This window comes from Lethenteron reissneri, chromosome 36 (assembly GCF_015708825.2).
Source record: "Lethenteron reissneri isolate LAM-NWPU_2019-01 chromosome 36, ASM1570882v1, whole genome shotgun sequence".
NCBI lineage: Eukaryota > Metazoa > Chordata > Hyperoartia > Petromyzontiformes > Petromyzontidae > Lethenteron > Lethenteron reissneri.
This window is the reverse complement of record NC_083814.1, coordinates 7,353,250-7,368,566: the sequence shown is the minus strand read 5'-3', so window position 1 is coordinate 7,368,566 and position 15,317 is coordinate 7,353,250. Positions and strand designations below refer to the sequence as shown.

Sequence of the window (15,317 nt, the reverse complement as noted above, 5' to 3'; positions counted from 1 at the left end):
TGGATGAAAATGTGCAAGTCACAGATCAGAGGAAGCGTCACCAACCTTTTTGCTGCTTCTTCACCCGTCAAGATGGGATCTGCTTCTGCCACAATGTGACCAGTTTGTTTGAGGCAATCGGAATCGCCTGTAACCAGAATGAATGGTGCCTCTTCATTGACAGCTCATCCAGGAGCCTCAAAGCCGTGCTGCTCCATAATGGTAACAAGTACCCGCCTCTTCCCCTGGCTCACTCGGTGCACCTCAAAGAGGATTCCAACAGCATCAAGACCTTGCTGGATGCCTTGAAGTATGATGAATATGGCTGGGAGGTCATCGGAGACTTCAAAATGGTGGCATTCCTGATGGGTCTCCAAAATAACAAAAAAATACAATACAGACGACCGCTTGTGTTGCGATCGAAACATCGAAGTTTAATTTATTTATTTGTATTTTCTTTGAACCTATCTACGTGACTTTACCGAAAGACCCAAGAAAAAATATAATCACAAGGTCGAAAACTATGTGGAGCTGGTTGAGCCTCTGGTGAAGAACTACGGCACAATGGGCTGTAGGATGTCCCTCAAAATCCATATCCTTGATGCTCATCTTGATAAATTCTAGGAGAACATGGAGCGTACTCAGAGGAGCAAGGCGAGCGCTTCCACCAGGATATACTGGACTTTGAACGCCGCGAACAAGGACAGTATAACGAAAACATGATGGGAGACTACATTTAGGGGCTGATTCGTGCCCGAGAATTACAGTATACTCGTAAATGTCGAAAAACTACTCACTTTTTAAAAGAAAATAAGTCATTTTTTTATAACTTTGTGTAAATACATGCCAATTTTTTATTCATGTTTTTTTTTCTGACTTTATGTGAACGAAAAGTCGCAAATTCGCCCGTTTTTTTATTGAAAATAGGTAAATTTCAAAAGATCACTGTCCTGGTCACGAAAGCAAAGTTTGTGGGGAATAACAGCCATTTTCTATACTTTTTAGGTGTGAGCAATTATGAAATAATACTTACTACCCAGGAACAAAAATTGCGTTACATCGTGTAATGGAACAACAAAAAAACCTTTCTTAAAAGGTTATTTATATACTGGGTCTGAATAAAAATGCTTGCAAGGTGAAAACATAAAAATGAAAATTTTACCATTACTGTCCACAGCATTATTTGAATTGCAAATTATAATTTCTGCATTAGGGAATAACGTTTAAGGAAAGTGGCAATGCCAACTCAATTCACTCATTGATAATAGGGATACGAGGGATGTGGATTGATTCTACTGTAGATCAGTAAATATAGCAATCTTTATACATGGTGATCACCCTCTCGGGGAATATGATCTTCATTGCTCGTCTCATCCATGTGCAGTACAAGCGACTGAATGAACGCACAGCAGGAGACCAAGGCTGTACACTACGGTATACTGTTTGTGCTGTCTAGCAGCAGCAGACACTCTAATAAAATAATAATCATTATCGTCATCAAATCAGCAGCATCAATATAGCACTGCGAATAGCTAAATGAATAGAATAAATGTACACTTTATATTAAGAACTACAAACTTCTCTGTGGTTCATTGGTTCCTTTAAAGTAATCCATCACTAAGCCATTTTATTTTGAGTGTTTGAAGGGCAAATTAATTACACATTTAAAATGTACATTTTAGATTTATAAAAGCTGCCCTGAATGTCAGAAGATTTTATCTAGCACTGAGAAAACAAAATAGTGGCAATCCTACACAAAGACCTCGCGATTAGACGTTTGTATAAACAGTGGGGAGCAAAACAGTGTTGCCACAATTTGACGGGATTTCTTTTAGTTCCCTAATCCTCATCAGTAATACATTATATTTTTACAATGGTGCTATTTTTGTTGCCGCTGTAAAACTCACGTAAAATATTTCCATTGAACAAAATTCATGATAATTTCAAGGACATTATTTTTTTTTAAAAACACGAACAAATCTGCAAGATATACTATCACCACGGTGATATTTGTGACTAAGGTGGTGTTGATAATGCAATTATTCTAATATTATCGCAGTATTACCTTTTTATTTGTTTGTAAGCAGGTGATATCAATTTGGAAGGATATTTAAATATGTATCTCTCATATATACTTTTCACAAATTTGTAATTGTATTAACAGCATGCTTTCACTGAACACTTTAATAATAAACGTAGAGTTATCCATGTGTTTTGATAATCCTTTGCATGAGTAAGTGAACGATGGTCATAGAAGCGGTATTTTCTGTTAATGGGTGATAGCTAAACTGTGAGAGGGTCAGTCGTAATGTGGTTATTTGAGTAGTTTGCACATGAATGATTAAAGATGGATTACCATTTGATTAGTGAAGCTCGTCCAAAAAATATATATATTTTGTCGAATAATCAGGTCAGCTCGTAGGTGTGAGCAAACGATGTTCCTTTAATCTATATCCTCTTTGTTTCTTGTCTTGATTAAAAAAAGGTGACCCCACGGAAACTTATGTGGCCCAAATCCTACAGGGCACATAATAGAACACTTCATGGTGAATGCCCAATTCTGATTGGACAGGGGATAGGCAGATAATGGTATAAAAATGTGGACTTTTGGAGTGTTGAAAACCAGACTGGTTTGGTCCTGCCCAAGAAGCAGGAATACAGGTGCTCAGAGGTGATCTACGGCTGCAATCAATTCTCAAGAAGGCGCAATGGCTCGTGTCCTGTTAATCGCTGCTGTCGCGCTTGCAAGTGGTAAGATACATATTTTCGTCTACGTATCATACTCTCTATCTTTCGTGAACATCTCTCATGGAGTTTCCCCTAGCAGAAGCATCTTTGTCATATGTTTCGGCTGACCCTCTTAGGCTATCTCCAAAATAATCTTCTGCCCTTTTTATAAGACTAAACAATTGTTTTTATAGGGTAACGCCCACTGAGCTACATAATTACTTTTCAGAAGTGACCTGGCCACAAATGATAACTCAACGAAGTAGCTTATCACGTGGACATTTAAAGCAGCCAAATACTCTAAACGAATATTTCTAGATGTGAAGCGAAAAACCAGAGGAGCCGGAGAAAAACCCACATTAAATCAGGGAGAAAGACACATACCAAATATACTGGCGTCGAGGTAAAACCCACGACCTCCTTCATACCAGGCGAGGGAGTTAACATCTCGCGAGCATGGCACCCCAGTTTCAAAAACCAGTTTGTTCCATCCAATTATTATCTTAAACTCTTGTTCACATTTGCTATCTTCAATGATTGTGCTTCCAAGGTATTTAAATATGGGCACCTGCTCCAAGTTCCTCATGCAAGTATACTTTGATAGCAGGGGCTTTTTCTGTATCTCTTGTTTTTGCCATCATTATTACAAATGTTAATATTCAGACCACGATTTCTGATTAAACTTCCATTCTATCCATCAGTTCTTGGCGATCAGCTGATATAATTCACATGTTAAATCAGGGCATAATACGTCAGTCATACCATCACCACTACTACCAGCAGTATTACAACTATACAACCCCGAATAGAATATGCAAACTAAATATATACCGCATTCACACGTCAATTTATGCTCAAATTGCTTACTACTTGCAGTATATTATCTTGAAAATGAGTATAACATCCATTTGAGAAGTTACTCCTCCAGTTATTGTACACAACCATGTGTTTGTATTGTGTTTTGCAGTGATGCTCGCCAGAGGACAGGAAATTGAGCATAAGAGAGAAAAACGAGCCATCTGGAACTTTGCTTGGATGATCTGGAAAGTCGTGAGAATAAATCCGGCAGAGTACAGCGGCTACGGCTGTAACTGTTTATCGACCGGTCATGGAAAACCAGTCGATGATGTGGACAGGTGATGTGCATTGTACATTTTCCCATGAGCATAACAGTTCCGTTATACTCCCTATTCGTCCTTTTTTTCGGTTGCCGAACGAATACGTTACGAGGTCGCACTGATTACACACCAAGTGCTTGCCACAAAAGAACCACAATACCTCGCTGATCTCGTCAACTAGCATAAAACAGCATGCGAACTCCGGCCATTTATGCAGTGGCTAGCCATCGAACAAAGACGGCCACTGCATTCAGATGCGCTTCTGCGGCCGACCGGAACGCTTTTCGTTCAGATCTTAATGAAGCTACTTGCACTGTGCACTTTGAAATTTATATTGAAAACTAATTTCTTTCGAACTGCTTTGTGTGTTAGTTTCTTGTCCTTTCCCCGCACCTCTGATTAGCATCGTTCGGTTATGTACGGTGCGAAAGACGTCCAATACACATATATACTTAACAGCCATCCAGCTAATGCAGTCAATAACCATTTGCAATTCTGGCTGTGTGTGTCGACACACAGGTGCTGTCAAGCTCACACCAAATGCTACGAGCAAGTCTACAAAATGAATTGCTCACCGCATTGGGACCCGTATTATTTCTCCCTCAGAGGAAAAGCCATACGCTGCAGTGAGTGACGCGGACGCATTTGTCTTTACACGCATGCAACACGCATGCTACATGCCACATTACAACGTCGATAGCAGTGGCCATTGCTATGGTATACATTGGCACGTACGCATGACCTGTCAACCCCTTATCAGTGCCCTACCTTATTACAGACCAATTCAGACTATTGGTCACCCCGTGTCGTTATAAATCTCAACGTTCATCCTACAAAGTCCCATCACGAGGGAGAAACACAAATAGACAAAACATGATTTTTTAAAACTCAATTTCCCTGTACAAGAATACGGGTAAACACTATGGGTTGACAGGTGTGTGCGCACGCGTTTGTTCTCTTTGGCATCTTTCAACGTGGCTATGGCGGAGGGTTACCGACATCAATGGTGCCCATTAACTTATCTTTGTTCTCTTGACACGTCAGCCCGTGGTGGACCGCCGTGCGACGTCCAAACGTGCCTCTGCGACAAGGCTGCCGTGGAGTGCTTCGCTCGCAGCCACTTCAACCGACGCTACCGGAACTTCAACCGAAAGAGATACTGCAAAAAAGACGACGACTAGGCACAACGGTCACATTTAATCCAACCGCATTCACATATGAACAGTGACGTTTCCATGTAATATACGAGTTTTACCCGAGACCAACATGATAATGTAAAAAAAAAACATACATCTGCAAATAATGTATACATTGTAATAACAAATAATTTAGACAATTAAGTTGACTTCTGAATCAAGATTGAAATCTGAACAAAATGTTCATACGATCATTATTTACATGCTGTGTTGATAATAGATACATCCTGGCTGTTTTCCTCATTCGTGTGTTCAGTAACTAGTGGGTAATAACAAACAAAAAATGGGCTGTTTAAAACTATCTGGATCATATGTGACTGCAAAGGTGTGATTCTCTTGGTGATATACTCTAGTAATCCAGGTGTCAAATTTATGTGGTGATACCGCATTTGGCAGTGGTGCAAAAAAGCACAATTAGCAAGAAAACAAAACGCCTTCGTCAATAACACTGACTTTAGGCAATGTCTTTGGGCAATGGTCGTTCTTCAGAAAACTCGCTTCATTTCCCAAACCATTGCCTATCAGAGTACATTACCGTATACACTTTATTAAGGCAGTTTTATCGTCAACCGTGTTCAGTTACCTTTTGGTGACGGTTAAACATACTTGCTGATTTAGTTTTTCTTCCCTGACTCAATTTCAAATTACAATGTTGTACTTTGGGAAATGATGTCATTGACGGTGTGGGCTTAATGGTTGTGCTGTGCATGTCAAATACAATAAACTGTTCTCAGCAAATGATGGTGCATATAACTTGTGTGAGAGTGATTTGCACAATGCATTTGAAGGCCCGACAAATGAAAACTGTGCGCAGAAGAGTCACACTTTAAAAAATCACACAATTGTCTTGAAAAATTGGCCGCAGACATAGCAAAATGCATCTGCCGGATACTTGTAGCCTCTTGATACCATCTCAGACAAATGCAGATACAGTGAGGGAAAAAAGTATTTGATCCCCTGCTGATTTTGTACATTTGCCCACTGACAAAGAAATGATCAGTCTATCATTTTGATGGTAGGTTTATTTGAAATGTGAGAGACAGAATAACAACAACAAAATCCAGAAAAACGCATGCCAAAATGTTATAAATTGATTTGCATTTTAATGAGGGAAATAAGTATTTGACCCCTCTGCAAAACATGACTTAGTACTTGGTGTCAAAACCCTTGTTGGCAATCACAGAGGTCAGACGTTTCCTGGAGTTGGCCACCAGGTTTGCACACATCTCAGGAGGGATTTGTCCCACTCCTCTTTGCAGATCTTCTCCAAGTCATTAAGGTTTCAAGGCTGACGTTTGGAAACTCGAACCTTCAGCTCCCTCCACAGATTTTCTATGGGATTAAGGTCTGGAGACTGGCTAGGCCACTCCAGGGCCTTAATGTGCTTCTTCTTGAGCCACTCCTTTGTTGCCTTAGTCGTGTGTTTTGGGTCATTGTCATTCTGGAATACCCATCCACGACCCATTTTCAATGCTCTGGCTGAGGGAAGGAAGTTCTCACCCAAGATTTGACAGTACATGGCCCTGTCCATCGTCCTTTTGATGCGGTGAAGTTGTCCTGTCCCCTTAGCAAAAAAACACATGGAGGTTTCCACCTCCATGTTTAACGGTGGGGACCGAAAGAACCAAGAAAGCTTTTAATCGTATATTTTCTCGCTTCATGGAATTGCCACGAACACCGTAGTTGCTCATCCTTTATGTTGAAACATTTTTGATTTCAGGAAAATGTGAATACGTAATCTAATTGACATTTTGTTAAACTGTCAAGTTTGTCATAATCTACATTTCTAACATGTGTAGTGATAGGGAATGTGTCACTGGCACATAGCGCAGGTTGATGGCACAGAGGGAGATCTGCAGGTGTAGTAGCCCTGTCTGCCAGCAGGAGGTCATGAGACGGGGAAAAAGTAATGTGATGCAAGGGGGACAGAGGAAACGCGAGGCAAGGGTGATAGAGGAGAAGTGTGGTAAAGCCCGGGAACCTTCTAGTGAGTTCTAGAAGGGAGCGTGGCGACACCAGAGGGGGGCCATGTGTAGTAGGTTCAAGGAGACTTGGACGACGTAGTCGGAGGCACACTTATTTATTAACCACAGTTGTATATTACAGGCCGAGATATACAACACTCGAAGGGGTATCGGCCCCTTCACCCGTCTAACAGGGAGATCCCTCAATCTCTATCCCGGCTAGCCTACTCCCAGGTCCTCTACTACAGGGCTAGGGGAGGCTAGCTGACCCAGCTCTGGTTAAGCTGGGATCACGGCACCCTGAGTCACCAGACCGGCTCTTAGAAGAACATCGGCTCTGGGCTCTCGGGGCCACTGCCACTGGCTTGCCCTGGTCGGTCCTGAGAAGGACAGCTTTCCAGGGGAGTCCCAGGGCCTATCTAGCCGGTCTTCTTGCTTCGCTGGTTTAAGCTGAACACTGAACCCCGAGCCCTCCGGCTCACCGCCTTATATAGCAATTCCCCCACTGAGGGGTGGGGCCGTGAGGGATCCCAGCGCCGTGTTTGCCCCCCAGGCTAAACGGTGCGGACGTGGATGTAAGCATCTCCTCGCGTACGGGCGTAACCACGCCCAGTGTGTTTGTTTGCCCTCCGAAACACCTCTACACATGTTAGGTGGATAAAAGGGGGACCCCGAGCGAAGGTAGGCGGCTGTTGGTTGAGAGTGGAACCGTCGTGCTGCCGGAGTCCTCGTCACCGTCTTCACCTCATAGTCATTGTTGCTCAGCTAAAGACTCTGTTGGACCACTGATAGCTCTTCTCCACTGCACAACAGCCATCCTGGGCAATATCCGGCCAACCCGGTGTGACTCAAAAGGCATCAGCTTGTTTTTTTCCCCCACTGCAGAACCACAGCCGTGCCACTGACACCACATGCAATGGATGATCTGAAAAATAATAATAATCGTAAATGTATTAACCTTGCCTTGCTAATCCCCCCCCCCCCGAGCCACATTGAGAAGTATTGCGAGGTCAAAGTTTCACGGTTTGCTTCTGGATGGAATAGCCAGTGGAAAGCCACCTAGAGTGTGGAACATTGTGCTAGTGCAGCTCAGATGTGCCAGTGGAACGCCAGTGTGAGCCATCACCTCTTTCAGCCTCTTAGTAATACCCATGGATACTATGCAGAGTGACTATGGAAGGGGTGTATTATCGGTCACGGAAATTCTAAGCAAATCAATCAAGATGTGATGGAAAAGCAGAATAACAGTTTTAATTGCTTACATTATGAAACCTTTGATCAACTTTTCAAAATCCTATATGAGCATAACTAGTAACGAACTGTCTTCTAAGGTGGTTATCAGTTGTAATCAGCATAAACCAGAGGCTGAAATATTTTGCCACTCCTGACATTAATGATCACTATATCATAATTGGAATACTCTGTAGGGTATACAATCTCTCAAGCTAATATGTTGGCCATGGTACTGTGGAGTTAAATTGTAAGCGATGATGGAACTAGATTTTTCAACGTATGTGTTCAAGTTCAAGTTCATTTATTAGGAATAGCCCTGTGAGCCATTCGGCTCTTGAATCGGGTGCAACCGCAACAAACAAAAACATGAACAAAAAACATCTTAAAGTGAATATGTGACTAAGTGCAAACAGAAAATCCAAGAAAAGACAGCAAAAATATTGCAGAAAAAACACCGTACACCAACGCTGTGTGCAAAAATCTCAGTGGGATGCAAGTCAAACAACAACAACAACAACCACAAGACAGCTTAGATTAAGGCCATCAGTCTAACTCTGTACTACAACAAACAAACATGGCTAAAGCAATACACTTTTCGAAATCACCAAAATAAAGCCATGAAAGCAATGAAAAAGCAATCATAGGAACTGTGACGGAATTTTCACAATAAATGGCATAAACAACATGTACTACCAAAACCCTGCAGCCATAGCTGGCTGCATGAGTCACTCCACAACAGCAGGAGCATCAATCGGAGTATTGTAATTTTTCAATGCCCCTTTAAGATCAGCACACTAAATCAAAACACAGGTCATACTTTGTAGCGATCATCCGGAGCGAAACATTTTATTTTAGGTCACTGAATAGCACTGGCAGCTAGGGGTGTACAACCCCCTTTTAGAGCAGTTTTGAGTGAAGATCTCATAGGTAGTGACTCAAGTTTCAATTTATTGGCAACAGCATTCCAGACCCTGGGGGCATCAATAGCAAAGGCCCTTCCTCCAGTATATGTACGGCAATAGGGAATATGAAGCTGGTAAATGAGTGTAGACCTTAGGTCAAATGTGTTCTTTGAAACAGAGAGGAGATCCAGCAGGTAATCTGCGGATTTTTTGTAAGTACATCATGAATAAATAAGATCTGGTGCACAAGCCGTCGAACATTCAGAGATGTTAAGTTTGACCCAATGTAGAGATCACAGTGGTGAGTCCTATATGGGCAGTTCAATGCAAATCTTAAGGCCGAGTGATACATTGAGTCAAGCTTCTTCAGTACAGTACTTGGGGCTGATTTATACACGATGTCACAGTAATCAAGTAGAGGCAGTATGGTAGCTTTAATCAATTCCAAACGGAACATAGGGGGGAAGCAGTGCTTGTGTCGATATAGAAAACCAATTTTAATTTTTATCTTTTTCCCAATATAATCAATGTGATCTTCAAAATTCAGGTTTGAATCCAGGATGACCCCAAGATACTTATAGATCTTGACTTGCTCTATTTGATCATTATTTAAGAAATGTAATTGGGGGAACTTCTTTCACATCGTACATAGCCAACCATACTAATCGGAGGTGCGGAGGAAGAACAAACAAAAAACAAATATAATTCTAAAGAAATAATTAAAAAATCCAGATTTAAGAGTGCATATCTCCCAGTGGCTTCCTAATATTCACCTGGGCAGGTGAAGGAGTAGGAGGTGCTCTGAATCACTGAGTATGAACAGAACACCTCGATTTCATCATCGCTATGCACAACATGTCGTGAATAAAAGTTGAACTAAAGGAAATAATAACAACGGAATGGCAGCCCAAGGAGCCAAAATGTGTCTGAGCTGGAAATCCACTGGGGAGATGAAACTATGAAATCAGGTAATGTGCAGGTACTTATAACATCGCAGAATCATGAGAGATGGAATTGGCATGTGAAGGCCTTCACCCAGCAGTGAATTTATTGTGGCTGATGGTAATGATGCCAATCAAGCGGGTTTTTACCGTGTGCTTTGTTTTAAGCGTGACTCTTCTGTGCACAGTTATAATTTGTAGGGTCTTCAAATGCATTGCACAACTCACGTTCACCCAAGTTATATGCACCAGCATTTGCAGAGAACTGTTTATTGTATTTGACATGCACAGCACAACCATTAAGCCCACACCGTCAATGACATCATTTCCCAAAGTACAACATTGTAAATTTGAAATTGAGACAGGGAAGAAAAATAAATCAGCAAGTATGTTTAACCGTCACCAAAAGGTAACTGAACACGGTTGACGATAAAACTGCCTTAATAAAGTGTATACGGTAATGTACTCTGATAGGCAATGGTTTGGGAAATGGCACATGTTCTCTGAAGAACGTCCATTGCCCAAAGACATTGCCTAAACTTGATAAAAGTCAGTGTTATTGACGAAGGCGTTTTGTTTCCTTGCTAACTGTGCTTTTTTGCACCACTGCCAAATGCGGTATCACCACATAAATTTGACAACTGGATTACTAGAATATATCACCAAGAGAAGCACACCTTTGCAGTCACATATGATCCAGATAGTTTTTTAACAGCCCATTTTTTGTTTGTTATTACCCACTAGTTACTGAACACACGAATGAGGAAAACAGCCAGGATGTATCTATTATCAACACAGCATTTAAATAATGATCGTTTGAAATGTTGATCCTGATTCAAAGTCTTGATTCAGAAGTCAAATTAATTGTCCAAATTATTTGTTGTTACAATGTATACATTATTTGCAGATGTATGTTTTTCTTCATTATCATGTTGGTCTTGGGTAAACTCGTATATTACATGGAAACGTCACTGTTCATATGTGAATGCGGTTGGATTAAATGTGACCGTTGTGCCTAGTCGTCGTCTTTTTTGCAGTATCTCTTTCGGTTGAAGTTCCGGTAGCGTCGGTTGAAGTGGCTGCGAGCGAAGCACTCCACGGCAGCCTTGTCGCAGAGGCACGTGTGGACGTCGCACGGCGGTCCACCACGGGCTGACGTGTCAAGAGAACAAAGATAAGTTAATGGGCACCATTGATGTCGGTAACCCTCCGCCATAGCCACGTTGAAAGATGCCAAAGAGAACAAACGCGTACGCACACACCTGTCAACCCATAGTGTTTACCCGTATTCTTGTACAGGGAAATTGAGTTTTAAAAAATCATGTTTTGTCTATTTGTGTTTCTCCCTCGTGATGGGACTTTGTAGGATGAACGTTGAGATTTATAACGACACGGGGTGACCAATAGTCTGAATTGGTCTGTAATAAGGTAGGGCACTGACAAGGGGTTGACAGGTATGCGTACGTGCCAATGGATACCATAGCAATGGCCACTGCTATCGACGTTGTAATGCGGCATGTAGCATGCGTGTTGCATGCGTGTAAAGACAAATGCGTCCGCGTCACTCACTGCAGCGTATGGCTTTTCCTCTGAGGGAGAAATAATACGGGTCCCAATGCGGTGAGCAATTCATTTTGTAGACTTGCTCGTAGCATTTGGTGTGAGCTTGACAGCACCTGTGTGTCGACACACACAGCCAGAATTGCAAATGGTTATTGACTGCATTAGCTGGATGACTGTTAAGTATGTATGTGTGTTGGACGTCTTTCGCACCGTAGATAACCGAACGATGCTAATCAGAGGTGCGGGGGAAGGACAACAAACTAGACACGCAAAGCAGTTCGGAAGAAATTCGTGTTCAATATAGATTTCAAAGTGCACAGCGCCAGTAGCTTCATTAAAATCTGAAGGAAGAGAGGCCGCAGAAGCGCATCTGAAAGTGCATAATGCAGTGACCGTCTTTGTTCGATGGCTCGCCACTACAAGGATGGCCGGAGATCCCATGCTGTTTTATGCTCCTTGACGAGATCAGCGAGGTATTGTGGTTCCTTTGTGGCAAGCACTTGGTGTGTAATGAGTGCGACCTCGTAGCGTATTCGTTCGGCAACCGAAGAAAAGGATGGAAAGGGAATATAACGGAACTGCTATGCTCATGGGAAAATGCACAATGCACATCACCTGTCCACATCATCGACTGGTTTTCCATGACCGGTTGATAAACAGTTACAGCCGTAGCCGCTGTACTCTGCCGGATTTATTCTCACGACTTTCCAGATCATCCAAGCAAAGTTCCAGATGGCTCGTTTTTCTCTCTTATGCTCAATTTCCTGTCCTCTGGCAAGCATCACTGCAAAACACAATACAAACACATGGTTGTGTACAATCACTGGAGCCGTTACTTTTCAAATGCATGTTATACTCAATTTCAAGATAATGTACTGCAAGTAGTAAGCAACTTGACCATAAATTGACGTGTGAATGCGGTATATTTAGTTTGTATATTTTATTCAGGGTTGTATAGTTGTAATACTGCTGGTAGTAGTGATTGGTGATGGTAAAATTGATGTATTATGCCCTGATTTAACATGATGTGAATTATATCCGCTGATCGCCAAGAACTGATTAATGGAATGTATCATTTAATCAGAAAGCGTGGTCTGAATATCAACATTTGTAATAATGAAGGCAAAAGCAAGAGATAAAGAAAAAGCCCCTGCTATCAAAGTATACTTGCATGAGGAACTTGGAGCAGGTGCGCATATTTAAATACCTTGGAAACACAATCATTGAAGATAGCAAATGTGAACAAGAGTTTAAGAGAATAGTTGGATGGAACAAACTGGTATTTGAAACTGGGGTGCCATGGTAGTGAGATGTTAACTCCCTCGTCTGGTATAAATGAGGTGGTGGGTTTTACCTTGACGCCAGTATATTTGGAGTGTGTCTCTCCCTAAGGTAATGTGGATTTTTCTACGGCTCCGGGTTTTCGATACACATCTAGAAATATTTGTTTAGAGTATTTGGCTGCTAGAAATGTCCACTTGATAAGCCACCTCGTTGAGCTATCATTTGTGGCCAGGCCAATTTTGAAAAATAACTATATAGCTCAGTGGGCCCTACCCAATAAAAACAATTGTTTAGTCTTACAAAAAGGGCAGAAGATTATTTGGGAGATAGCCTAAGAGGGTCAGCTGGAACATACGACAAAGGTGCTTCTGCTGGGGAAAATGGAAGGACAGAGGAGGTGGATGGATCAGTTGGTGGAAAAATTGGAGAAGTTGGATTGGAAACTCCATGAGAGATTTTGAAGTTCTTGAAAGATAGAGAACATGATACGTAGATGGAAATATGTATCTTACCACTTGCAAGCACGACAGCAGCGATTAACAGGACACGAGCCATTGCGCCTTCTTTAGAATTGATTGCAGCCGTAGATCACCTCTGAGCACCTGTATTTTTTCTTCTTGGGCAGGACCAAACCAGTCTGGTGCTCAACACTCCAAAAGGCCCCTTTTTATATCATTATCTGGCTATCCCCTGTCCAATCAGAATTGGTCCTTCACCATGAAGCCGCCTAGTATGTGCCCTATAGAATTTGGGCCACAGAAGTGTTCATGGGGTCACCTTTTTTGGATCAAGACAAGAAACAAAGAGGATATAGATGAAAGGAACATCGTTTGCTCACACCTACGAGCTGACCTGAGATTCGACAAACTATTTTTTTGGACAAGCTTCACTAATCAAAGGTTAATCCAAATTTAATAATTCATGTACAAACTACTCAAATAACCACATTACGACTGACCCTCTCACAGTTTAGCTATCACCCATTAACAGATAATACCGCTTCTATGACCATCGTCCACTTACTCATGCAAAGGATTATCAAAAAACATAGATAACTCTACGTTTTATATTAAAGTGTTAAGTGAAAGCATGCTGTTAATACAATTACAAATTTGCGAAACTGTATATGAGAGATACATATTTAAATATCGTTCCAAATCGATATCAACTGCTAACTAACAGATAATAAGTAATATTCAAAAAAAACTTTTTTTAAACACGCTATTATGAAATGTACTAGTAATGGAAGAACTCCACGACTCCAGGAAGTGGCCCAGAGGCTTGCCATAGCGTAAGGGACCGTGGTCAATTACAGCCAACGCCAGTTTACACCGTGGACAATTAGATCAAAGCCGAAACATAACATTAAAAAGATCGTTCAAAAATATATTTTTTATGATATAATATAGTATTGTCATCAGTATGACATAAGTATAACAAGTTTGCAGTCAAAACCACATTGGGAAGTGGGTTAAAATAAGTTACAAGATTTGGGGATACAACAACAAACATAACAGAGTGAGTTAAATGAAAGCGTGTAATAAAAAGGGAATACTGCGATAATATTTGAATTATTGCATTTTGAACACCACGTTAGTGACAAATATCACCGTGGTGAGAGCATAACTTGCAGATTTCGTCCTGTTTTTTTATGTCCTTAATGTCAATAATTTTCTTCCATTAAAATCACATTAAGTGAGTTTTACAGCAACAAAAAAATAGCACCATTTGAAAAAGATATTTTATTACTGATGAGGATCAGGGAACCAAAAAATACCCTCACATTGTGGCAACACTGTTTTGCTCCCCACTGTTTATACAAAAGTCTAATCGCGAGGTCTTTGTGTAGGATTGAAACTATTTAGTTTTCTCAGATAAAATGTTCTGACATTCAGGGCAGCTTATATAAATCTAAAATGTACATTTTAAATGTGTAATTAATTTGCCCTTTAAACACTCAAAATAAAATGGCTTAGTGATGGATTAATTTAAAGTAATCAATGGACCACAGAGAAGTTTGTAGATCTTAATATAAAGTGTACATTTATTCTATTCATTAAGCTATTCGCAGTGCTATATTTATGCTGCTAAATTGATGACGATAATTATTATTATTTTATAAGAGTTTATGCTGCTAGACAATACACCACAGTATCCGGTCGTGTACAGCTTGTGCTGCACATGGATGAGACGAGCAATACTAATGAGCCAATAATGTTTGTGTGTAACGTGCGTGACGTCACTCCACGGCGACTAGCCCCCTTAATTAATAATCATGAACAGGTTGGCTCCTCCACATGGACCCCCCCCCCCTCCTGTCATTAATAATCATGACTGGGTGACGTCACTCCGCATGGGGCACCCCCCTCATTAATAATCATGAGCGGGTGACGTCACTCCCCATGGAGCA

General features: G+C 41.2%; 2 protein-coding genes across 2 annotated transcripts; one reads left to right on the top strand and one right to left on the bottom strand.

Annotated features, from left to right (window-relative positions):
* Positions 1 to 3,696: 3,696 nt before the first annotated feature.
* LOC133351281 (basic phospholipase A2 textilotoxin A chain-like) lies at positions 3,697 to 5,477 on the top strand. The gene is made up of 3 exons (XM_061566381.1): positions 3,697 to 3,842; positions 4,344 to 4,450; positions 4,869 to 5,477. Exons 1-3 carry the CDS (start codon positions 3,742 to 3,744, stop codon positions 5,003 to 5,005), a joined length of 345 nt encoding a protein of 114 aa, XP_061422365.1. The 5' UTR covers positions 3,697 to 3,741; the 3' UTR covers positions 5,006 to 5,477.
* A 5,308-nt stretch (positions 5,478 to 10,785) lies between these two features.
* LOC133351235 (phospholipase A2 A2-actitoxin-Cgg2a-like) lies at positions 10,786 to 13,535 on the bottom strand. Its single transcript, XM_061566319.1, has 4 exons — positions 13,420 to 13,535; positions 12,239 to 12,407; positions 11,630 to 11,736; positions 10,786 to 11,212 (listed from the first exon to the last, which is right to left on the bottom strand). Exons 1-4 carry the CDS (start codon positions 13,460 to 13,462, stop codon positions 11,076 to 11,078), a joined length of 456 nt encoding a protein of 151 aa, XP_061422303.1. The 5' UTR covers positions 13,463 to 13,535; the 3' UTR covers positions 10,786 to 11,075.
* Between the last annotated feature and the right edge of the window lie 1,782 nt (positions 13,536 to 15,317).

Bases quoted from the DNA above. Each gene is read 5' to 3' on its own strand.
- LOC133351281 (XM_061566381.1), top strand. From the start codon at position 3,742: ATGATCTGGAAAGTCGTGAGAATAAATCCGGCAGAGTACAGCGGCTAC. The intron at 3,843-4,343 runs GTGATGTGCATT...GTCGACACACAG, and splicing joins CCAGTCGATGATGTGGACAG to GTGCTGTCAAGCTCACACCA. The intron at 4,451-4,868 runs GTGAGTGACGCG...TTGACACGTCAG, and splicing joins AGGAAAAGCCATACGCTGCA to CCCGTGGTGGACCGCCGTGC.
- LOC133351235 (XM_061566319.1), bottom strand. From the start codon at position 13,462: ATGGCTCGTGTCCTGTTAATCGCTGCTGTCGTGCTTGCAAGTG. The intron at 11,737-12,238 runs GTGATGTGCATT...GTCGACACACAG, and splicing joins CCAGTCGATGATGTGGACAG to GTGCTGTCAAGCTCACACCA. The intron at 11,213-11,629 runs GTGAGTGACGCG...TTGACACGTCAG, and splicing joins AGGAAAAGCCATACGCTGCA to CCCGTGGTGGACCGCCGTGC.